Genomic DNA, 27,039 nt, shown 5'->3' with positions numbered 1-27,039 from the left:
TTCCTTATATTCCACTACCCCAGCAGTGACATCCGCCTTATATTCCGCTACCCCAGCAGTGACATCCTCCTTATATTCCACTACCCCAGCAGTGACATCCTCCTTATATTCCACTACCCCAGCAGTGACATCCTCCTTATATTCCGCTACCCCAGCAGTGACATCCTCCTTATATTCCACTACCCCAGCAGTGACATCCTCCTTATATTCCACTACCCCAGCAGTGACATTCTCCTTATATTCCGCTACCCCAGCAGTAACATCCTCCTTATATTCCGCTACCCCAGCAGTGACATCCTCCTTATATTCCACTACCCCAGCAGTGACATTCTTCTTATATTCCACTACCCCAGCAGTGACATCCACCTTATATTCCACTACCCCAGCAGTGACATCCTCCTTATATTCCACTACCCCAGCAGTGACATCCTCCTTATATTCCACTACCCCAGCAGTGACATCCTCCTTATATTCCACTACCCCAGCAGTGACATCCTCCTTATATTCCGCTACCCCAGCAGTGACATCCACCTTATATTCCGCTACCCCAGCAGTGACATCCACCTTATATTCCGCTACCCCAGCAGTGACATCCTCCTTATATTCCGCTACCCCAGCAGTGACATCCTCCTTATATTCCGCTACCCCAGCAGTGACATCTTCCTTATATTCCACTACCCCAGCAGTGACATCCGCCTTATATTCCGCTACCCCAGCAGTGACATCCTCCTTATATTCCACTACCCCAGCAGTGACATCCTCCTTATATTCCACTACCCCAGCAGTGACATCCTCCTTATATTCCGCTACCCCAGCAGTGACATCCTCCTTATATTCCACTACCCCAGCAGTGACATCCTCCTTATATTCCACTACCCCAGCAGTGACATTCTCCTTATATTCCGCTACCCCAGCAGTAACATCCTCCTTATATTCCGCTACCCCAGCAGTGACATCCTCCTTATATTCCACTACCCCAGCAGTGACATTCTTCTTATATTCCACTACCCCAGCAGTGACATCCACCTTATATTCCACTACCCCAGCAGTGACATCCTCCTTATATTCCACTACCCCAGCAGTGACATCCTCCTTATATTCCACTACCCCAGCAGTGACATCCTCCTTATATTCCACTACCCCAGCAGTGACATCCTCCTTATATTCCACTACCCCAGCAGTGACATTCTCCTTATATTCCACTACCCCAGCAGTGACATCCTCCTTATATTCCACTAACCCAGCAGTGACATTCTCCTTATATTCCACTACCCCAGCAGTGACATCCTCCTTATATTCCACTACCCCAGCAGTGACATCCACCTTATATTCCACTACCCCAGCAGTGACATCCTCCTTATATTCCACTACCCCAGCAGTGACATCCTCCTTATATTCCGCTACCCCGGCAGTGACATCCTCCTTATATTCCGCTACCCCAGCAGTGACATCCTCCTTATATTCCGCTACCCCGGCAGTGACATCCTCCTTATATTCCACTACCCCAGCAGTGACATCCTCCTTATATTCCACTACCCCAGCAGTGACATCCTCCTTATATTCCACTACCCCAGCAGTGACATCCACCTTATATTCCGCTACCCCAGCAGTGACATCCTCCTTATATTCCACTACCCCAGCAGTGACATCCTCCTTATATTCCACTACCCCAGCAGTGACATCCTCCTTATATTCCACTACACCAGCAGTGACATCCTCCTTATATTCCACTACCCCAGCAGTGACATCCTCCTTATATTCCACTACCCCAGCAGTGACATCCTCCTTATATTCCACTACCCCAGCAGTGACATCCTCCTTATATTCCACTACACCAGCAGTGACATCCTCCTTATATTCCACTACCCCAGCAGTGACATCCTCCTTATATTCCACTACCCCAGCAGTGACATCCTCCTTATATTCCGCTACCCCAGCAGTGACATCCTCCTTATATTCCGCTACACCAGCAGTGACATCCTCCTTATATTCCGCTACACCAGCAGTGACATCCTCCTTATATTCCACTACCCCAGCAGTGACATCCTCCTTATATTCCACTACACCAGCAGTGACATTCTCCTTATATTCCACTACCCCGGCAGTGACATTCTCCTTATATTCCACTACCCCAGCAGTGACATTCTCCTTATATTCCACTACCCCAGCAGTGACATCCTCCTTATATTCCACTACCCCAGCAGTGACATCCACCTTATATTCCGCTACCCCAGCAGTGACATCCTCCTTATATTCCACTACCCCAGCAGTGACATCCGCCTTATATTCCACTAGCCCAGCAGTGACATCCGCCTTATATTCCACTAGCCCAGCAGTGACATCCTCCTTATATTCCACAATCCCAGCAGTGACATCCTCCTTATATTCCACTACCCCAGCAGTGACATCCTCCCTATATTCCGCTACCCCAGCAGTGACATCCGCCTTATATTCCGCTACCCCAGCAGTGACATCCTCCTTATATTCCGCTACCCCAGCAGTGACATCCTCCTTATATTCCGCTACCCCAGCAGTGACATCCTCCTTATATTCCACTAGCCCAGCAGTGACATCCTCCTTATATTCCACAATCCCAGCAGTGACATCCTCCTTATATTCCACTACCCCAGCAGTGACATCCTCCTTATATTCCGCTACCCCAGCAGTGACATCCTCCTTATATTCCACTACCCCAGCAGTGACATCCTCCTTATATTCCACTACCCCAGCAGTGACATCCACCTTATATTCCGCTACCCCAGCAGTGACATCCTCCTTATATTCCACTACCCCGGCAGTGACATCCTCCTTATATTCCACTACCCCGGCAGTGACATCCTCCTTATATTCCACTACCCCAGCAGTGACATCCGCCTTATATTCCGCTACCCCAGCAGTGACATCCGCCTTATATTCCGCTACCCCAGCAGTGACATCCTCCTTATATTCCGCTACCCCAGCAGTGACATCCTCCTTATATTCCACTACCCCAGCAGTGACATCCTCCTTATATTCCACTACCCCAGCAGTGACATCCTCCTTATATTCCACTACCCCAGCAGTGACATCCACCTTATATTCCGCTACCCCAGCAGTGACATCCTCCTTATATTCCGCTACCCCAGCAGTGACATCCTCCTTATATTCCACTACCCCAGCAGTGACATCCTCCTTATATTCCACTACCCCAGCAGTGACATCCTCCTTATATTCCACTACCCCAGCAGAGACATCCTCCATATATTCCGCTACCCCAGCAGTGACATCCTCCTTATATTCCACAATCCCAGCAGTGACATCCTCCTTATATTCCACTACCCCAGCAGTGACATCCTCCCTATATTCCGCTACCCCAGCAGTGACATCCGCCTTATATTCCGCTACCCCAGCAGTGACATCCTCCTTATATTCCGCTACCCCAGCAGTGACATCCTCCTTATATTCCGCTACCCCAGCAGTGACATCCTCCTTATATTCCACTAGCCCAGCAGTGACATCCTCCTTATATTCCACAATCCCAGCAGTGACATCCTCCTTATATTCCACTACCCCAGCAGTGACATCCTCCTTATATTCCGCTACCCCAGCAGTGACATCCTCCTTATATTCCACTACCCCAGCAGTGACATCCTCCTTATATTCCACTACCCCAGCAGTGACATCCACCTTATATTCCGCTACCCCAGCAGTGACATCCTCCTTATATTCCACTACACCGGCAGTGACATCCTCCTTATATTCCACTACCCCGGCAGTGACATCCTCCTTATATTCCACTACCCCAGCAGTGACATCCGCCTTATATTCCGCTACCCCAGCAGTGACATCCGCCTTATATTCCGCTACCCCAGCAGTGACATCCTCCTTATATTCCGCTACCCCAGCAGTGACATCCTCCTTATATTCCACTACCCCAGCAGTGACATCCTCCTTATATTCCACTACCCCAGCAGTGACATCCTCCTTATATTCCACTACCCCAGCAGTGACATCCACCTTATATTCCGCTACCCCAGCAGTGACATCCTCCTTATATTCCGCTACCCCAGCAGTGACATCCTCCTTATATTCCACTACCCCAGCAGTGACATCCTCCTTATATTCCACTACCCCAGCAGTGACATCCTCCTTATATTCCACTACCCCAGCAGAGACATCCTCCATATATTCCGCTACCCCAGCAGTGACATCCTCCTTATATTCCACAATCCCAGCAGTGACATCCTCCTTATATTCCACTACCCCAGCAGTGACATCCTCCCTATATTCCGCTACCCCAGCAGTGACATCCGCCTTATATTCCGCTACCCCAGCAGTGACATCCTCCTTATATTCCGCTACCCCAGCAGTGACATCCTCCTTATATTCCGCTACCCCAGCAGTGACATCCTCCTTATATTCCACTAGCCCAGCAGTGACATCCTCCTTATATTCCACAATCCCAGCAGTGACATCCTCCTTATATTCCACTACCCCAGCAGTGACATCCTCCTTATATTCCGCTACCCCAGCAGTGACATCCTCCTTATATTCCACTACCCCAGCAGTGACATCCTCCTTATATTCCACTACCCCAGCAGTGACATCCACCTTATATTCCGCTACCCCAGCAGTGACATCCTCCTTATATTCCACTACCCCAGCAGTGACATCCTCCTTATATTCCACTACACCAGCAGTGACATCCTCCTTATATTCCACTACCCCAGCAGTGACATCCGCCTTATATTCCACTACCCCAGCAGTGACATCCTCCTTATATTCCGCTATCCCAGCAGTGACATCCACCTTATATTCCACTACCCCAGCAGTGACATCCTCCTTATATTCCGCTACCCCAGCAGTGACATCCTCCATATATTCCGCTACCCCAGCAGTGACATCCTCCTTATATTCCACTACCCCAGCAGTGACATCCGCCTTATATTCCACTAACCCAGCAGTGACATCCGCCTTATATTCCACTACCCCAGCAGTGACATTCTCCTTATATTCCACTACCCCAGCAGTGACATCCTCCATATATTCCGCTACCCCAGCAGTGACATCCTCCTTATATTCCGCTACCCCAGCAGTGACATCCGCCTTATATTCCACTACCCCAGCAGTGACATCCACCTTATATTCCACTACCCCAGCAGTGACATCCACCTTATATTCCACTACCCCAGCAGTGACATCCTCCTTATATTCCGCTACCCCAGCAGTGACATCCTCCTTATATTCCACTACCCCAGCAGTGACATCCGCCTTATATTCCGCTACCCCAGCAGTGACATCCTCCTTATATTCCACTACCCCAGCAGTGACATTCTTCTTATATTCCACTATCCCAGCAGTGACATCCTCCTTATATTCCACTACCCCAGCAGTGATATCCTCCTTATATTCCACTACCCCAGCAGTGACATCCTCCTTATATTCCACTACCCCAGCAGTGACATCCTCCTTATATTCCACTACCCCAGCAGTGACATCCTCCTTATATTCCACTACACCAGCAGTGACATCTTCCTTATATTCCACTACCCCAGCAGTGACATCCTCCTTATATTCCACTACCCCAGCAGTGACATCCACCTTATATTCCACTACCCCAGCAGTGACATCCACCTTATATTCCACTACCCCAGCAGTGACATCCACCTTATATTCCACTACCCCAGCAGTGACATCCTCCTTATATTCCACTACCCCAGCAGTGACATCCTCCTTATATTCCGCTACCCCAGCAGTGACATCCTCCTTATATTCCGCTACCCCAGCAGTGACATCCTCCTTATATTCCGCTACCCCAGCAGTGACATCCTCCTTATATTCCACTACACCAGCAGTGACATCCTCCTTATATTCCACTACCCCAGCAGTGACATCAGCCTTATATTCCACTACCCCAGCAGTGACATCCTCCTTATATTCCGCTACCCCAGCAGTGACATCCTCCTTATATTCCACTACCCCAGCAGTGACATCCGCCTTATATTCCGCTACCCCAGCAGTGACATCCTCCTTATATTCCACTATCCCAGCAGTGATATCCTCCTTATATTCCACTACCCCAGCAGTGACATCCTCCTTATATTCCACTACCCCAGCAGTGACATTCTCCTTATATTCCACTACCCCAGCAGTGACATCCACCTTATATTCCTCTACCCCAGCAGTGACATCCTCCTTATATTCCACTACCCCAGCAGTGACATCCACCTTATATTCCTCTACCCCAGCAGTGACATCCTCCTTATATTCCACTACCCCAGCAGTGACATCCACCTTATATTCCGCTACCCCAGCAGTGACATCCTCCTTATATTCCGCTATCCCAGCAGTGACATCCTCCTTATATTCCACTACCCCAGCAGTGACATCCTCCTTATATTCCACTACCCCAGCAGTGACATCCTCCTTATATTCCACTACCCCAGCAGTGACATCCTCCTTATATTCCACTACCCCAGCAGTGACATCCGCCTTATATTCCACTACCCCAGCAGTGACATCAGCCTTATATTCCACTACCCCAGCAGTGACATCCTCCTTATATTCCACTACCCCAGCAGTGACATCCTCCTTATATTCCACTACCCCAGCAGTGACATCCTCCTTATATTCCACTACCCCAGCAGTGACATTCTCCTTATATTCCACTACCCCAGCAGTGACATCCGCCTTATATTCCGCTACCCCAGCAGTGACATCCTCCTTATATTCCACTATCCCAGCAGTGACATTCTCCTTATATTCCACTACCCCAGCAGTGACATCAGCCTTATATTCCACTACCCCAGCAGTGACATCCTCCTTATATTCCACTACTCCAGCAGTGACATCCTCCTTATATTCCACTACCCCAGCAGTGACATTCTCCTTATATTCCACTACCCCAGCAGTGACATTCTCCTTATATTCCACTACCCCAGCAGTGACATTCTCCTTATATTCCACTACCCCAGCAGTGACATCCTCCTTATATTCCACTACCCCAGCAGTGACATTCTCCTTATATTCCACTACCCCAGCAGTGACATCCTCCTTATATTCCACTACCCCAGCAGTGACATCCACCTTATATTCCACTACCCCGGCAGTGACATCCTCCTTATATTCCACTACCCCGGCAGTGACATCCTCCTTATATTCCGCTACCCCGGCAGTGACATCCTCCTTATATTCCGCTACCCCAGCAGTGACATCCTCCTTATATTCCGCTACACCAGCAGTGACATCCGCCTTATATTCCACTACCCCAGCAGTGACATCCGCCTTATATTCCACTACCCCAGCAGTGACATCCGCCTTATATTCCACTACCCCAGCAGTGACATCCTCCTTATATTCCACTACCCCAGCAGTGACATCTGCCTTATATTCCACTACCCCAGCAGTGACATCCTCCTTATATTCCACTACCCCAGCAGTGACATCCTCCTTATATTCCGCTACCCCAGCAGTGACATTCTCCTTATATTCCACTACCCCAGCAGTGACATCCTCCTTATATTCCGCTACCCCAGCAGTGACATCCTCCTTATATTCCGCTACACCAGCAGTGACATCCGCCTTATATTCCACTACCCCAGCAGTGACATCCGCCTTATATTCCACTACCCCAGCAGTGACATCCGCCTTATATTCCACTACCCCAGCAGTGACATCCTCCTTATATTCCACTACCCCAGCAGTGACATCTGCCTTATATTCCACTACCCCAGCAGTGACATCCTCCTTATATTCCACTACCCCAGCAGTGACATCCTCCTTATATTCCGCTACCCCAGCAGTGACATTCTCCTTATATTCCACTACCCCAGCAGTGACATCCTCCTTATATTCCACTACCCCAGCAGTGACATCCTCCTTATATTCCACTACCCCAGCAGTGACATCCTCCTTATATTCCACTACCCCAGCAGTGACATCCTCCTTATATTCCACTACCCCAGCAGTGACATCCTCCTTATATTCCGCTATCCCAGCAGTGACATCCTCCTTATATTCCGCTATCCCAGCAGTGACATCCTCCTTATATTCCGCTATCCCAGCAGCGACATCCTCCTTATATTCCACTACACCAGCAGCGACATTCTCCTTATATTCCACTACCCCGGCAGTGACATTCTCCTTATATTCCACTACCCCAGCAGTGACATTCTCCTTATATTCCACTACCCCAGCAGTGACATCCTCCTTATATTCCGCTACCCCAGCAGTGACATCCACCTTATATTCCACTACACCAGCAGTGACATCCTCCTTATATTCCACTACACCAGCAGTGACATCCTCCTTATATTCCACTACCCCAGCAGTGACATCCTCCTTATATTCCACTACCCCAGCAGTGACATTCTCCTTATATTCCACTACCCCAGCAGTGACATTCTCCTTATATTCCACTACCCCAGCAGTGACATCCTCCTTATATTCCACTACACCAGCAGTGACATCTTCCTTATATTCCACTACCCCAGCAGTGACATCCTCCTTATATTCCACTACCCCAGCAGTGACATCCACCTTATATTCCACTACCCCAGCAGTGACATCCACCTTATATTCCACTACCCCAGCAGTGACATCCTCCTTATATTCCGCTACCCCAGCAGTGACATCCTCCTTATATTCCACTACCCCAGCAGTGACATCCGCCTTATATTCCGCTACCCCAGCAGTGACATCCTCCTTATATTCCACTACCCCAGCAGTGACATTCTTCTTATATTCCACTATCCCAGCAGTGACATCCTCCTTATATTCCACTACCCCAGCAGTGATATCCTCCTTATATTCCACTACCCCAGCAGTGACATCCTCCTTATATTCCACTACCCCAGCAGTGACATCCTCCTTATATTCCACTACACCAGCAGTGACATCTTCCTTATATTCCACTACCCCAGCAGTGACATCCTCCTTATATTCCACTACCCCAGCAGTGACATCCACCTTATATTCCACTACCCCAACAGTGACATCCACCTTATATTCCACTACCCCAGCAGTGACATCCTCCTTATATTCCACTACCCCAGCAGTGACATCCTCCTTATATTCCGCTACCCCAGCAGTGACATCCTCCTTATATTCCGCTACCCCAGCAGTGACATCCTCCTTATATTCCGCTACCCCAGCAGTGACATCCTCCTTATATTCCACTACACCAGCAGTGACATCCTCCTTATATTCCACTACCCCAGCAGTGACATCAGCCTTATATTCCACTACCCCAGCAGTGACATCCTCCTTATATTCCGCTACCCCAGCAGTGACATCCTCCTTATATTCCACTACCCCAGCAGTGACATCCGCCTTATATTCCGCTACCCCAGCAGTGACATCCTCCTTATATTCCACTATCCCAGCAGTGATATCCTCCTTATATTCCACTACCCCAGCAGTGACATCCTCCTTATATTCCACTACCCCAGCAGTGACATTCTCCTTATATTCCACTACCCCAGCAGTGACATCCACCTTATATTCCTCTACCCCAGCAGTGACATCCTCCTTATATTCCACTACCCCAGCAGTGACATCCACCTTATATTCCTCTACCCCAGCAGTGACATCCTCCTTATATTCCACTACCCCAGCAGTGATATCCACCTTATATTCCGCTACCCCAGCAGTGACATCCTCCTTATATTCCACTATCCCAGCAGTGACATCCTCCTTATATTCCACTACCCCAGCAGTGACATCCTCCTTATATTCCACTACCCCAGCAGTGACATCCTCCTTATATTCCACTACCCCAGCAGTGACATCCTCCTTATATTCCACTACCCCAGCAGTGACATCCGCCTTATATTCCACTACCCCAGCAGTGACATCAGCCTTATATTCCACTACCCCAGCAGTGATATCCGGCTCTATTTATAGTGTGATTGGTTACTTACCAGATTAAATGCTCCAACACCCAACTTCACTCCACCTTCGAAGTGACAGTGACTGTCCCCCTTCACGTAATTTGCACATTTCTGAAGACTATCCAGTTCCCTTAAAAAACAAACACAGATAAGAAACTAACTGACTGACTGGTCTATTGATTGATCAGTAATTCCTATCCATATATGCAGCCTGGAATACAAATCAATGTTTGGTCTCACACAGGTGCCTAGAATGTTAGGCGTACACAGACTTAGGGGCTGATTCAATTAGCTGCTGGTTCCTGCCCTGGTTTTGCAGGTTAACATTACACCCATTGGGGCAGATGTATTAACCTGGAGTAGGCATAAGGAAGTGATAAACCAGTGATAAATGCAAGGTGATAAATGCACCAGCCAATCATCTCCTAACTGTTAATTTACATATTGGAGCTGATTGGCTGGTGCGTTTATCACCTTGCACATATCACTGGTTTATCACTTCCTTATGCCTTCTCCAGGTTAATACATCTGCCTCATTATGTGGAATATTTTCATGAGGCGCACTCTCTATTCCTGTGCAATTAAATTAGATATGGCAGTTGCGGATGTCTCCTGTTTACTCTGCAGTGTGTGACCTATGTGAAGTGCATGAAAGAGTGTGGAACCCCAAAAAGGTGATAGATAGCTGGACAGTGTAGAAGGGTGTTAGTGGCCATAAGCAAAGTACTGGAAGCCTCTAAATGGTGTTAAATGGTTGATTTCTGAAGCTTTAATAAAAGATGGAAAAATGATAGGCAGCAATTGTATTTCAGCAAATAAAAGTGCCTGGAGTATTTTGGGTACATACATTAAAGGGTCTCTGCAGTGATAAATAAGTGTGCATACACTGAAGTGCCAAAAGTCATAGTATAGGTGACCAGTATCGTGTAGGACCCCCTCTAGCCTGATGAAGTGCAGCAAGTTGACATGGCATCAATTTCACAAGTGAACATCTCCGACAAGATGTTAACCCATGCCATCTACAGAGCCTCCCACAGCTAACTGATATTTGCAGGAGCAGGATCTTCGGGGCGAATGGACCAATACTGGAACACCTAGGACCGATAGCACTGTGCATTATCCTGTTGAAATATTCAATCACTGTGGGGTTACATGAAGTCCATGAATGGCTAAAAATAGTCATCAAGCACTTCAAAGAAGCACTTATCGGTCAATGACATGATCAGGCAGACTTGTGGACCAACCCATGCCACGTGAACACGCCCTACACCACGGAACCAGCACCACATTTATGGAACCACCGCCAGCCTGCATGGTGCCTTGTTGAAGACTGGAGTCCATGGCCTCATGGGATCTGTGCCACACCCGAACCCTGCCATCAGCCCAAAACAACAGGAACCATGACTCATCAGACCACGTCACATATTACCAGTCCACAAGGGTACAATTAGCAACGTCACAAGCACAGGTGACGTTGCCTGGTGTCTGGTGTTGCAGTGTTAGCAGGGGCACTCTGGTGGGTCTTCTTCTATATCCCATGGAAGCTAAGGAACACTGCGCTGACCTGCTGGATATGCATCTGGTACCTCCTGCATTGAATATGGATGTGATTTGGGCAAGTGTCTGTTGTCTGTTACCATGGACAATTCTGTCCAGACTCTGCTGGTCACGATCATTAAGCACCCGTGGGCGGCCACTGCATTGTCCCTGGTGGATGGTTAGGTCTTCCATAAGGTATTACCGGTACACATGTGACATTGTAGATCAAGGAATGCTGAATGTCTGCACAACTTAGGAAATTAAATGTACCATCTGTCAGGAACCCAATATCATGCCCTGTTCGAACGCCTTGCCATGAGCAGCCCAGCCGGAGTTCAAACCGACTCACGAGATGTGAGATCACAACTGATACAGGTCTGGCCATTTCCAAGACGCCACAGTACGGTGGCACAACTCCATTACCTTTACATACTGCTATCCCATGAGTTTTGGCACTTCAGTGTATAAAGTTTATAAAAAGTTGTAAAAAAAACCCACTAGTAACTCCTGTCTGAGTTAAAAAGAAACAAAAAACTTTCCCTTCAACACCCAACATATGTGTTCCACAGCATTTATCCCATTTTTCTGCTTTTTAGAGAAAATTACATGATAAAATGTAATATTCTTATTGGCCATATTTTTGTTTATTTAAAAACCCTCTAAATTCATAAGAGGGTGTCCTAGGGGTACTACACTGCATCGCAACATTTTTGTCTTAGGATCTTCCCTACTTTTCCCCTAGACTGTAGCTGAGAACTAAAATCCACATTAACTCCCTTTGAGACTCGCATTAACTAACTTAACACGTTTTTGTAATATAGAAAAAGGTCCCAAATATGTAACAGGTGTTAATGTATATGTTTATTTTCACCCGCATGCAGAGTTGTACACCTATTTGCGGGTGGAGAGCCCCCTATCCATTCACTCGGATGACAAGCCATCCTCATCATCAATGTGCTATCATTGGTACAAAAGAATTGTTAATTAGTTATGTTTCCGAACAGCTCTGCATAGCCTGCAATTACAATGACACAGTGCACATGAGAGCGCCCTGTTACATCTAGACTCCGCAGCTTAATTGAATACCCCCCCTTACTGTGCACAACTGTTAAGATGGATAAACACTAGGCAATGTGCTCAATGAGCGACATCGCCTAGTGTGTCCCCGGCCCGCCCGACGCAGGCATACACACTGCGCACAGTGACATCATCCCGCGGCTGGGCCATGCATGCAGCTTTGGACTATGAGTTCAAATTAAGCTGCCTGCATGGCTGACACCGGGGATCGTTAATGCCCTGTGGGGATGCGCAAAGGCCGTCGACAGCAGCATAAACACTGGGCGAAAAAGTAAGCGATATCGCTCAGGATGGTAAAAAATTGCTTACTATATCGCCAAGTGTGTGCAGGGCTTTACAATTATTCACTACTGCTTTATACTGGTGCCACTGCTTTTATAAATGTCTCTCACTCCCTGACCTCATATTAAATCAAAAGAAGGCCCAGTCACTGTGTCCCATTATCACTGAGTATTAGTAATACTCACTTGTATGTCTGATAGCTGTTTCTGACCTTGATTCCACCTTTGATAAAACTGACCATGTTCTCATCCTGAAGTAATGAAGAGATTAATTATTTGCATTTGTCTAAATCATAATTGCTTTTTCTAATAGTTAATACTCACATCTGTAATGCTGTCATTAACTTTAGAAGACTTTCTGTAGTACGTCAGACATTTTATTAAAATCTACATTTAACTAATCAGCTATTTTAGACTTGTAATTCTACAAAAGATAGATTTAGTTAGTAACAAATATTCTGCCACTATAGACACCTACAACACTCTACTTACTGACCTGTAGCTCACACTATTTACAGAAGGTAATGGAAAGTCGGATCTCAGTAACAGGAATGCCAAAATGCTAATTCAGCACCTTATGCCAGGCACACATATGCACAAGGGCGGATTGGGAACAAAAAGCGGCCCTGGAAAATGTGTACTAGTGGCCCCACATGGGCAGCACCAGAGGTGTAAAGTCTAGCCATGGGCCATGGCAGCAGCACCCTCCCCCCAAGACTTTCCAGATAGTGGGCATGTCCAGCATTAAGGGGGAAATTAAAAGGAAATAAAATTAAATATTATGAGCACATTATATGATACACCTTTAGAATTTAGGAAACTATATCATTCTTTAGAAAGATATATTTTCTTGCTTATTACACCAACCGCGTATCCTAATCACTATTTACTCAATCTTATATGTCAGCCAAGCAGGCAGACAGAGCATACACTAGATCATCTGCAATCACAGGCTAAGTGGCAAAGTAATTTTCATATATGCAAATTATTTAGCAGTTTATTCATTATGTCTATAAATAGGACCCATGTCCTCAAACAAAACAGGCCCCCATGGGTGCATCGGCCCACCGGGAATCATCCCTGTAAACCCAATGGCCGATCCGCCTCTGAATATGCAATTATCCTCCTGATCCGCGGAAAATCGGCTGATCAGGCTTATAATCGCATAGTGGTCCTATTTCAGCTGCGGTTGGAGGAGGCAGCGCTGCTGCTTCCTTGGAATCAGCATCGATGCTCTGATATGGTAATGCAGCAGGAGGCGCCTATTATAAGTAGTCGCCTCCTGCATGCAGTAGTGATCTGTGCTGCATCCTAGAACGCAGCACTGGATCACCTGTGACACCATCGGCTGGCTGCGTGACCCATGAAGTTGCAAAAGCTGGCTGCCGCAGTTCAGATGGAGATCATAGATTTGTCGCTACCCCAAAATGACAGCGACGCGCCTCCGTTTTGGGAAACAGAGTCCATCGCAGCCTCCAAATAGCAGCAGCCTGTCAACCACTGAGTGTCTGCAGCTGTAGTGCATCTACTGATGCAGGAACTGTACTACATATACATGGTACAAGTCCGGCGCATGTGCAAAGTATCGAACATTGGTACTTTGCACTATGCCGCAATACCATTGAGACCTGAATCAGGCCCAACCGACTACAAATTATCGGTCCATCAGACATGGTGAATTGACCGATCTGACAGCCTGATCAATCAGGTTGTCAGATAAAATGTCTGTTGGTCTGACAGTCAGTATAACTGACAGTGTATCAGTGACGTTGGATGCTAGAACACTGTTACATACAGAGGTACGTATGATCCAGTGTGTTAGGAGCCATGGAATCACTTCTCTGTGCTGATAGAGAACCCTGCACTTTCCACTGTTTAGTGATCAGTCTTTAGATACCCGCAGTTCCCATTCTCTTCCAATCATCATGAAAACCCCCAGTTATGTGCAGTCCTATGGTCACCGCCATGATCACATGAGTGGACAGGTCACTGCCTCACACGAAATCGACACCCTCATCTTATACTGCTGCTACCAGTCCCATGATCTGATTGGCTACAATTTGCTCTCTCTCCACCCATTGTATAACTGGGACAAGAGGACAAGTTGGAGAAGTAAGCTCTCACGAGTAGGGCCCTCTTCCCTCATGTGCTTATCCTTTTCTTACTTTAATAATAATCAACTGCCCAAATCCTGCAGTTCTCGGCGACCTTGATACTTATCTCAGTGTCGTCTATTGATGTAGCTATGTTTAGTTACCCTGTACTAGTCCTATATTGTCTTCAACTGTGAGTCACTATTTTCCTGTTTTGATTATGTGCATATGTACTCTGTAATTGGGCGCTGCGGAACCCTTGTGGCGCCATATAAATAAAGTATAATAATAATAATAATAAATACAATGATGTACTTAGACCCTAGTGAGACGCACCTTATTAAAATACATTAAGATGCAGCAGACAGACACGCTAGCAGACGTCAGGCTGATCACCTATGTCCAAGTTTTAATTTGGAGAACTTTCCGTACATATGATTTATTTATACACATGGCGTGTTTAAGCCTATGAGCACCATAGTCTAATCATGCTGCATCTCCATAGGGAGTCGGATGTCCCTAGGGAGGTCACAATACTAACTTCATATGCATATCTTAGTGACAAACTCCATTATTAGATGATGCCCTAATGCAGGTCCATGGCAGAGGTCTAACTAGCCCACTATTTCCCCTTCTCTTAATTCAATTAATGGCTCTGTCAGATATTAAAGAATGACCTGCCACGGTTGTCCACGGGAATTTGGAACAGATGGAAAGACTGGATGCACAGGTTTCCATTAATTGATTTAATACATCTAGCTGGTTTTACAGTTAGAGCAGAGCGTGTGGATTGAGCCGTGTGTTAATGGTGTGTTAGTTGTGTGTGAGTGGTGTGTGAGTGGTGTGTTAGTGGCATGATTCTTCTTTTATGAAAAACATAAATAAAATCTATAAATGATGATAAAACTAGATCTCGGGAGTCCTGAGGCCATAAATGACCCCCTACATGGCCATAGTGCACATCTAGTCTGGCTACAACACCTGAGTATGTAAGAAAAATAGGACGTAGAAAGGTGACTAAAGACATAGGAATATGATCGTGGTGACTAACGTGTAACACTGACATGTCAGACCTGCAGGAACGTAAGGGCTGCTCTCTGAAGAAGACACTCCGCATAGCACACCTCTGCGTGGATCTCTTCTGCAACACAAGGACAAGGCATCACCATTTACATTCCCTTCTCCCCATGACCAGGCTGGACCTTTACATTCCCTTCTCCCCATGACCATGACCAGGCTGGGCCTTTACATATCCTTCTCCTTTGCCAGGCCGGCTTTTACATTCCCTTTTCCCCATGGCCAGGCCGGGCCATTACATTCCCTTCTCCCCATGGCCTGGCCAGGCTTATACATTTCTTTCCTTCATGGCCAGACCGTGCCTTTACAATGCTTACCCCCCATGGCCAGACCATGCCTTTACAATGCTTTCCACCCATGGCCAGACCAGGCTTTTACAATGCTTTCAACCCATGGCCAGACCAGGCTTATACATTTCTTTCCCCCATGGCCAGACCATGCCTTTACAATGCTTTCCACCCATGGCCAGACCAGGCTTATACATTTCTTTCCCCCATGGCCAGACCGTGCCTTTACAATGCTTCCCCCCCCCCCCCCCCCCAGCCCCGTCCCCCCATGGCCAGACCATGTATTTACAATGCTTTCCACCCATGGCCAGACCAGGTGTATACATTTCTTTCCCCCATGGCCAGACCATGCCTTTACAATGCTTTCCACCCATGGCCAGACCAGGCTTATACATTTCTTTCCACCATGGCCAGACCATGCCTTTACAATGCTTTCCACCCATGGCCAGGCCAGGTTTATACATTTCTTTCCACCATGGGCAGACCATGCCTTTACAATGCCACCCCCTGGGCAGACCGTGCCTTTACAAACCTAGCTCACATCTCCATGGTGGCACTATAGAGTTGAATGAAATATAAAGGCACTATACTAATTAAGGTTGTTGCAAGATCTTCTTGCCAGACTAGGCATTTATAACTCCTTCTTGGAGTGGTCAGGCCGGTCCTTTACACTTCTTTCTTCCTTTGGTCAGGTTGAGCCTTTATAATTATTTTTCCTCATGGCCAGGCCATAGCAATTCATTCACCCTATGGCCAGACTGGGCTTTTATGATTCTATTTCCCCATTGTCAGGCTGGATCAGTATAAATTGTTCCCACTATGACCAACAAGGCCATTTCAGTCTTTCTGCCCATGGTTAGGCAAGGCCTTTACAATTTTAGCTCGATAGGCCCTTTTTTCATCTACCTAACAATTATCCTACCAATGTAGCCCTCGGTGGTTTCAACACCCACTCTATCCTATCTGCAATAAAATAAATACATGAAAATAATTTTGCAATGACTGTCCACATGGTTAAATAATTTGTTCCTTCGATTCTACTGCCTTACACCCGGTCCCTCATGTTCTTCCCACAAATCTCTATGGCAGGTCTGGATCCATTTGGCAACCTGGGCTCCCTCCTACAGCCCAGTGAGCACTAAGGGGCCCAGATTACTCACAATTCTTTAATGTTTTCTTTGTTCTACTTACAAACAGATGGGAAAATAATTTTAGCCAATTTAGGGTGTCATATGGTCTTAAGCCACCACTGCCCTATGTCACACAAAAAATGCCCTGACAATATTGGGGGTCATTCCGCGTTGATCGCTCGCTAGCTACTTTTAGCAGCCGTGCAAATGCATAGTCGCCGCCCACGGGGGAGTGTATTTTTGCTTTGCAAAATACACTCGCCCGTGGGCGTGTGCCGCCGAGCGGGACGAAAAAGTGTTTTGCAGTTTCGGAGTAGCTCTGGACTTACTCAGCCCTTGCGATCACTTCAGTCTTTTTGGTCCCGGAATTGACGTCAGACACCCGCTCTTCAAACGCTTGGACACGCCTGCGGTTTTCCAAACACTCCCTGAAAACGGTCAGTTGCCACCCACAAACGCCCTCTTCCTGTCAATCTCCTTGCGATCGGCTGTGCGAATGGATTCTTCGTTAAATCCATCGCCCAGCAACGATCCACTTTGTAGCCGTTCAACGCGCGTGCGCATTGCGGTGCATACGCATGTGCAGTAGTAACCTGTTTGCTGCACTGCAAAAACAGCAGCGAGCGATCAACTCGGAATGACCCCCTTTAACACAGCCTTGTACACCAATCACAAGAGTACTCTTTTTTCTAACTCTGAGTTCCACGGATGTGTGATCTGCTAATGCAGCTGTCTCTCTGGTTAAATAATGAAAAGTAAATAAGTAATAAATACCTTCAGTGAACTGATCAAGACTTTGGCCACGGACTAAAGTGTTGAAAGAGTCTGCGACTGTAGATTTCTTCCTGAACCTGGTCGTAAGATGATACACAAGGGTGTTAAACTGCCCCCTGGAGTGTACGCACTGCTGATATTTCCACACAGACCATAGAGAGGAAAAACAAACAGGATTCTATCCAGGACTAGACACTGGTGGGAGAGGGGAGGTGGAATTTACACAAGGGCTCTTTTCTGTCTAGAGAATTTGCAAGTTGCATCACAAGCAGAGTTGACACAGTAGATTTCAGATTGGTCTTCTCCAGGGGCACGTCACATGAACTGAATACTTTTACTGCGTTTCAAGCAGAATGTAACTCGCTGTGTCAGTGCTACCAGTAATGGGGCTTATTGATGCTACACGACACAGAAGTAAGCAGTGTCAGACTGCAGCATGAAGGGCCCACCGACCAAATGCAGTAGTAAGGGCCAATGCTTAGAGGCTCCTTGAAAAAATAAAATATATATAGTAAATACTGCTAGTGCATGCATGATAATGTACCAGACTAATAACAGCAATGTACTGTAGCAAATATGGGATGCGGTTATGTGACCGGCGGATTTACAATTGGGAATGCAGCCATGTGCACCGATTCCGTGGGTGCTCCCGGGTCCGAGCATCCATGGAAAATTTCAAGCACCCACCAGGTCCAGGAACTCACTTGTGTGGGTGGCTGACCGCACAGCCAGCCCACCCGTCTTAACCCTCTGGCCGGCTCGCGATGTGACGTGCTGATGTCACACTGCGCTCCCTCCCGTCCACCGTGCACTGTTCCCCCGTCCGCGGACGAACCGGCTCGCGATGTGACATCAGCACGTCATACCGCGCTCCCTCCCGCCTGCACTGTGCTGTCACCCGCCGCTACCCGTGTCCGCCCACACTGCGCTGTACTCCTGTCCGTGTTATTTTTAACACAGGTGATCTTAATAAGGCTTTTAACTTCTTATGTGACATAAGCAGTTAAAAGCCTTATTAAGATCATCTGTGTTAAAAAATAAATTCGTTTCTGCTCTTTAGAGAAGTTACAGTTAATTTAATTTATACACATTAATCCATAGATGACATTAAACTCATCTATAATGCAACTAGCGTTAACCCTGGCAACTAGTATTACCCCTGGCTACTAGCATTACACACCTCTGGCAACGAGCATTTTGCCTGGCAACGAGCATGATACCTGTCCCAGTGCATGAAACCCCTGGCAACGAACATGGATCCCAGAGCAAGAAACCCCTGGCAACGAGCAGGACACTGCCCATGAAACCCCTGGCAACGAGCATGACACCCAGCGCATGAAACCCTTGGCAATGAGCAGATAATTTAAAAGTAATTAGAAACTGTAATTTAGGGAATAATGTATCACGGGCATTATGGTGTGTGGCATAATATGGTGCAAGGGGCATTACTGTGTGGGGCTTAATATGGTGTAATTTTTTTTTTTTATTCCTGTGGTGGCCGAAGTCTGTGGGTGCAGGGTCATAAACTGGGGTGTAAGGTAGTCTTTTCCTGTGAGGCCACGCCCATTTTAGCAAGGCCACACACCCTCGCTGACAGGCGTAACAGGCTTGAGCACCCACCAGCAACAACATACTGTAAATCGGCCCCTCTGAATGCAGCAGCGATCCCAGACATGCCTGTGACACTTCCATAACACTCCGTGAAACAGACCCTTTTGTGTTCACTTTAGCTCACCTTCCGGTCTCACCCCTGAAATGCCCAAGGATTGCAAAATCCTTCTCAAGTGTCAACGATCCTGTACGCAATTGCAGATGCCATCGAACTATTGGGTTCGCATGTAGCAAAAAATCACTCAACTGCAGAAACATCTATATAGTTGGCACTGCCTATCGGGTACAAGCTCTGGAAAGTTTCACATTCTGGAGATTGCAACATATGGGGAATGTGTTCAGACTTCTGAAAACGGCAGGATATCCAGCATAGAAAATGATACAGGAAAGGTTTTCGAGGCTTAAGTGTGTTGTTTTGAAAATAAACATATTTATCCACATTTTGTGATCTATCTTGGTGACCTGTTCTGTATCAGCCCACAAGAAACCTCAGAGATGTATAATTCATAATATTTTATCTCCAACTACTTATGGATATCAGTCTAAAATAAAATTACCATTAAAGAATTTAATTTGACAGCTTTACAACCTAAACAGTATCAGAAGTGGTGGTATGGTAAGCCGCTGTGCCGATCCACTGCGACCTGTTTAGAGCTGTAAGTGGAACCATACCGGGGCTGACTCAAAGTTGGGAGCAAAAAAAAGAGGACATTTGCACCTTTGCAAAAAAAAGCTTGTTGCATTGGAGGTGGGGCAGATTTAAAACGTGCAGAGAGATTTAGGGGTAAATTTACTAAAGCTTCTAAAACAGAAAAGTGGTGGTGTTGCCTGCAGCAAACAAACATATTCTGACATTTTCTAGAATGCAATAGAGAAATTATAGCTTAAATCTAGTTCATACTTGCCGACTTCCTGGCTGCTCTCTGTGGGAGGGAGCAGCCAGGTCAGCTCAGCGAGGAGGGGGAGGGGGGGGGGGGGCAATGACGGGGGGCGTGGTGCCTGAGACACATCATTACAGCTCTCAGCTTATTTTGGTTTAAAATAACATCTTCTATATGACTTTCTTTAATTGCATGCATTATTATTCTGCTGCAAGTTTGAGCTTTATAATTTGTGGTCATCTCAGTGTAATAAGTCACCGTACAAACCTCTGACAGACGGCCTGCGCCTCTTTCATGGTGTTTCCAGCATTCATTATGTCATGAGGGTCAAAGGTCATCATGGCTTGCATTTCCAGCATGGTGGCATAAGTGAGTGCATGGTACATGCTCTCCTTGGACCTGTGTATTTAAAATAAAATAATTTAAGAATACATCATAATGCCAGCTCACCCTCCCACCCCAACTTGCCCAGCTTTCTTTACAAAAACTTAATGCCAGGTAAAATTTCTAAACAAATGTGCATTAAAAGATATTAATTATATTTCTCTTACGTCCTAGAGGATGCTGGGGACTCCGTAAGGACCATGGGGATAGACGGGCTCCGCAGGAGACATGGGCACTTTAAGAAAGACTTAAGGTATGGGTGTGCACTGGCTCCTCCCTCTATGCCCCTCCTCCAGTTTACTACGGTGCCCAGAGGAGACTGGGTGCATTACAGGGAGCTCTCCTGAGTTTCCTGTCAGAAAGTATATTTGTTAGGTTTTTTATGTTCAGGGAGCCTGCTGGCAACAGACTCCCTGCATCGAGGGACTGAGGGGAGAGAAGCAGACCTACTTCTGTGAGTTTCAAGGCTCTGCTTCTTAGGCTACTGGACACCATTAGCTCCAGAGGGATCGGTACGCAGGTCTCACCCTCGCCGTCCGTCCCAGAGCCGCGCCGTCGTCCTCCTCACAGAGCCGGAAGGTAGAAGCCGGGTGAGTATGAGAAGAAAAGAAGACTTCAGAGGCGGCAGAAGACTTCATGATCTTCACTGAGGTAACGCACAGCGGTGAAGCTGTGCGCCATTGCTCCCATACACCTCACACACGGCAGTTACTGTAAGGGTGCAGGGCGCAGGGGGGGCGCCCTGGGCAGCATATAAACCTCTCTCTGGCAAAAGTATATATATATATATACAGATGGTCACTGTATATATAAAGAGCCCCCGCCAGTTTTTAGTATATTTGAGCGGGACAGAAACCCGCCGCCGAGGGGGCGGGGCTTCTCCCTCAGCACTCACCAGCGCCATTTTCTCCACAGCACAGCGCTGAAAGGAAGCTCCCCGGAATCTCCCCTGCTTAATCCACGGTGAAAGAGGGTTTTGAAGAAGAGGGGGGAGGCACATAATTTGGCGCATTTATATATATTACAAACAGCGCTACTGGGTAAACATATATTTATATAGTGTGTTTTCCTGGGTTATATAGCGCTGGGTGTGTGCTGGCATATTCTCTCTCTGTCTCTCCAAAGGGCCTTTTGGGGGAACTGTCTTCAGATAAGAGGATTCCCTGAGTGTGTGGTGTGTCGGTACGCGTGTGTCGACATGTCTGAGGTAGAAGGCTTTCAGGAGGAGGAGGAGGAGAAAATGAATGTGGTGTCTCCGTCGACAATGCCGACACCTGACTGGATGGATATGTGGAATGTTTTAAGTGCTAATGTAAATTTATTGCACAAAAGATTACACAAAGCTGAAGCTAGGGAACAGCCAGGGACTCAACCCATGTCTGCCCCTATGTCGCAGGGACCTTCGGGGTCTCAAAAGCACCCACTATCCCAAATTGTAGACACAGATACCGACACGGATTCCGACTCCAGTGTCGACTACGATGATGCAAAGTTACAGCCAAAATTGGCTAAATGTATTCGATATATGATTATTGCAATAAAAGATGTTTTGCATATCACAGAGGAACCCCCTGACCCTGACACGAAGGTACACATGTATAAGGGAAAGAAACCTGAGGTAACCTTTCCGCCCCTCACATGAGTTGAACGAATTATGTGAAAAAGCTTGGGAATCTCCAGACAAAAAACTGCAGATTCCCAAACGGATTCTTATGGCGTATCATTTCCCGCAAACGGACAGGATACGGTGGGAATCCTCCCCTAGGGTGGACAAAGCATTGACACGCTTATCCAAAAAGGTAGCGCTGCCATCCCAAGATACGGCTACCCTCAGGGATCCTGCTGACCGCAAGCAGGAGGTTACCTTAAAGTCCATTTACACACATTCTGGTACCTTACTCAGACCGGCGATTGCGTCGGCCTGGGTTTGTAGCGCTGTAGCAGCATGGACAGATACCTTATCAGCGAATATTGTGACCCTAGAGAAGGATACCATTTTATTGACCCTAGGGCATATAAAAGATGCTGTCTTATATATGAGAGATGCTCAAAGAGACATTAGTCTACTGGGTTCTAAAATCAACGCTATGTCGATTTCTGCTAGACGAGTCCTATGGACCCAACAATGGGGGTCATTCCGAGTTGTTCGCTCGTTATTTTTTTCTCGCAACGGAGCGATTAGTCGCTAATGCGCATGCGCAATGTCCGCAGTGCGACTGCGCCAAGTAAATTTGCTATGCAGTTAGGTATTTTACTCATGGCATTACGAGGTTTTTTCTTCGTTCTGGTGATCGTAATGTGATTGACAGGAAGTGGGTGTTTCTGGGCGGAAACTGGCCGTTTTATGGGTGTGTGCGAAAAAACGCTACAGTTTCTGGGAAAAACGCGGGAGTGGCTGGAGAAACGGAGGAGTGTCTGAGCGAACGCTGGGTGTGTTTGTGACGTCAAACTAGGAACGACAAGCACTGAACTGATCGCACTGGCAGAGTAAGTCTCGAGCTACTCAGGAACTGCACAGAGAAGTCTTTTCGCAATATTGCAAATCTTTCGTTCGCAATTTTGATAAGCTAAGATTCACTCCCAGTAGGCGGCGGCTTAGCGTGTGCAAAGCTGCTAAAAGCAGCTTGCGAGCGAACAACTCGGAATGAGGGCCAATGGACAGGTGATGCCGACTCAAAGAGGCATATGGAGGTTTTACCTTACAAGGGTGAGGAATTGTTTGGGGAAGGTTTCTCGGACCTGGTGTCCACAGCTACAGCTGGTAAATCAAATTGTTTGCCTTATATTCCCTCACAGCCTAAGAAAGCGCCACATTATCAAATGCAGTCCTTTCGATCACAAAGAAACAAGAAAGTATGAGGTGCGTCCTTTCTTGCCAGAGGTAAGGGCAGAGGAAAAAAGCTACACAACACAGCTAGTTCCCAGGAACAGAAGTCCTCCCCGGCCTCTACAAAATCCACCGCATGACGCTGGGGCTCCGCTACAGGAGTCCGCCCCAGTGGGGGCACATCTTCGAGTTTTCAGCCACATCTGAGTTCACTCACAGGTTACAAGCTGGAGTTCGAAGAGGTGCCTCCTCGCCGGTTTTTTAAATCAGCCCTACCAGCCTCTCCCCCAGAAAGGGAGATAGTGTTAAATGCAATTCACAAATTGTATCTTCAACAGGTGGTGGTCAAGGTTCCCCTGCTTCAACAAGGGAGGGGATATTACTCATCCCTGTTTGTAGTCCCGAAACCGGACGGTTCGGTCAGACCCATTTTAAATTTAAAATCCCTGAACCTATACTTGAAAAGGTTCAAGTTCAAGATGGAATCGCTAAGAGCGGTCATCGCCAGCCTGGAAGGGGGGGATTTTATGGTATCTCTGGACATAAAGGATGCATACCTTCATGTTCCCATTTATCCACCTCATCAGGCGTACCTGAGATTTGCGGTACAGGATTGTCATTACCAATTTCAGACGTTGCCGTTTGGGCTTTCCACGGCCCCGAGGATTTTCACCAAGGTGATGGCGGAAATGATGGTGCTCCTGCGCAAGCAAGGTGTCACAATTATCCCGTACTTGGACGATCTCCTCATAAAAGCGAGATCAAGAGAGCAATTGCTGAACAGCGTCTCACTTTCACTGAAGGTGTTACAGCAAAACGGCTGGATTCTCAATATCCCGAAGTCGCAGTTGGTTCCTACGACTCGTCTGACTTTCTTGGGCATGATTCTGGATACAGACCAGAAAAGAGTAAATCTTCCGATAGAAAAAGCTCAGGAACTCATGACTCTGGTCAGGAACTTATTGAAGCCAAAACAGGTGTCAGTGCATCACTGCACTCGAGTTCTGGGAAAGATGGTGGCATCATACGAAGCCATTCCCTTCGGCAGGTTCCATGCGAGGACTTTCCAATGGGACATACTGGACAAGTGGACCGGGTCACATCTACAAACTCACCAGTTGATCACCCTGTCCCCCAGAGCCAGGGTATCTCTCCTGTGGTGGCTGCAGAGTGCTCACATTCTAGAAGGCCGCAGGTTCGGCATTCAGGACTGGATCCTGGTGACCACGGACGCGAGCCTCCGAGGTTGGGGAGCAGTCACGCAGGGAAGAAACTTCCAAGGTCTTTGGTCAAGTCAAGAGACTTGTCTTCACATCAACATCCTGGAACTGAGGGCCATATACAACGCCCTACGTCAAGCGGAGACCTTACTTCGCGACAGACCAGTTCTGATCCAGTCAGACAACATCACCGCAGTGGCTCATGTAAACTGCCAAGGCGGCACAAGGAGCAGAGTGGTAATGGCGGAAGCCGCCAGGATTCTTCGCTGGGCGGAAAATCATGTAAGCGCACTGTCAGCAGTGTTCATTCCGGGAGTGGACAACTGGGAAGCAGACTTCCTCAGCAGACACGACCTGCATCCGGGAGAGTGGGGACTTCATCAGGAAGTCTTCGCACAGATTGCAAGTCAGTGGGGACTGCCCCAAATAGACATGATGGCATCCCGCCTCAACAAAAAGCTACAGAGGTATTGCGCCAGATCAAAAGACCCTCAGGCGGTAGCTGTAGACGCCCTAGTGACACCGTGGGTGTTCCAGTCGGTCTATGTGTTTCCTCCTCTTCCTCTCATCCCAAAGGTGTTGAGAATAATAAGGAAAAGTGGAGTACAGACAATTCTCATTGTTCCAGATTGGCCACGAAGGACCTGGTATCCAGATCTACTGGAAATGCTCACAGAAGATCCATGGCCTCTTCCTCTACGACAGGACCTGTTGCAACAGGGGCCCTGTCTGTTCCAAGAACTTACCGCGGCTGCGTTTGACGGCATGGCGGTTGAACGCCGGATCCTAGCGGAAAAGGGCATTCTGGATGAGGTCATTCCTACTCTGATAAAGGCTAGGAAGGACGTCACAGCTAAACATTATCACCGTATATGGCGAAAATATGTTGCTTGGTGTGAGGCCAGGAATGCTCCTACGGAAGAATTCCATCTGGGCCGTTTCCTTCACTTCCTACAAACTGGAGTGAATTTGGGCCTAAAATTAGGCTCCATTAAGGTTCAGATTTCGGCCTTATCCATTTTCTTTCAAAAAGAATTGGCTTTTGACAATTTGACTTTTGTGAAGGGAGTGCTGCATATTCAGCCTCCTTTTGTACCTCCGGTGGCGCCTTGGGACCTTAACGTGGTGTTGAGTTTCCTTAAGTCACACTGGTTTGAACCACGGTGGAGTTGAAATATCTCACTTGGAAAGTGGTCGTGTTGTTAGCCTTGGCTTCGGCTAGGCGAGTGTCGGAATTGGCGGCTTTGTCTCAAAAAAGCCCCTATCTACGGTAGTTTTCCACATGGATAGAGCAGAATTGCGGACCCGTCCTCAATTCTTGCCTAAGGTGGTGTCATCTTTTCATATGAACCAACCTATTGTGGTGCCTGTGGTTATGCGCGACTTGGAGGATTCCGAGTCCCTTGATGTAGTCAGGGCTTTGAAAATTTACGTGGCCAGAACGGCTAGAGTCAGAAAAACAGAAGCACTGTTTGTCCAATATGCGGCCAACAAGGTTGGCGCCCCTGCTTCAAAGCAGACTATTGCTCGCTGTATCTGTAACACGATTCAGCAGGCGCATTCTACGGCTGGATTGCCGTTACCAAAATCTGTTAAGGCCCATTCCACTAGGAAGGTGGGCTCGTCTTGGGCGGCTACCCGAGGGGTCTCGGCACTGCAACTATGCCGAGCTGCCACTTGGTCGGGTTCAAACACCTTTGCAAAGTTCTAGAAGTTTGATACCCTGGCTGAGGAGGACCTCCTCTTTGCTCAATCGGTGCTGCAGAGTCATCCGCACTCTCCCACCCGTTTGGGAGCTTTGGTATAATCCCCATGGTCCTTACGGAGTCCCCAGCATCCTCTAGGACGTAAGAGAAAATAAGATTTTAAACATACCGGTAAATCTTTTTCTCGTAGTCCGTAGAGGATGCTGGGCGCCTGTCCCAAGTACCTAGAAACCCACTCTAACTGACCACAATTGCAGACCCATCCCCTTGCATCATAATGCCA

The 27,039-nt window shown here is 47.4% G+C and overlaps 1 protein-coding gene across 2 annotated transcripts in view; it reads right to left on the bottom strand.

Moving 5' to 3' along the window:
* Positions 1–27,039, bottom strand: part of TTC39A (tetratricopeptide repeat domain 39A) — a 179,401-nt gene that overhangs the window by 59,210 nt on the left and 93,152 nt on the right. The window contains exons 3-7 of one of the 2 annotated variants that reach the window (XM_063939557.1): positions 20,887–21,018; positions 18,128–18,204; positions 15,933–16,000; positions 12,953–13,017; positions 9,900–9,999 (exon numbers count right to left, since the gene is read on the bottom strand). In XM_063939557.1, coding sequence (XP_063795627.1) covers positions 9,900–9,999; positions 12,953–13,017; positions 15,933–16,000; positions 18,128–18,204; positions 20,887–21,018 — 442 coding nt within the window. Of the gene's footprint in view, positions 1–9,899; positions 10,000–12,952; positions 13,018–15,923; positions 16,001–18,127; positions 18,205–20,886; positions 21,019–27,039 lie in introns of those variants that run through there. The other variant, XM_063939558.1, reaches the window with a different exon arrangement.

The sequence above is a fragment of the Pseudophryne corroboree genome, chromosome 9 (assembly GCF_028390025.1).
Source record: "Pseudophryne corroboree isolate aPseCor3 chromosome 9, aPseCor3.hap2, whole genome shotgun sequence".
In the NCBI taxonomy this organism is placed as follows: Eukaryota; Metazoa; Chordata; class Amphibia; order Anura; family Myobatrachidae; genus Pseudophryne; species Pseudophryne corroboree.
The sequence above is the reverse complement of the archived record's forward strand: the minus strand, read 5'-3'. Positions and strand labels throughout refer to the sequence as shown.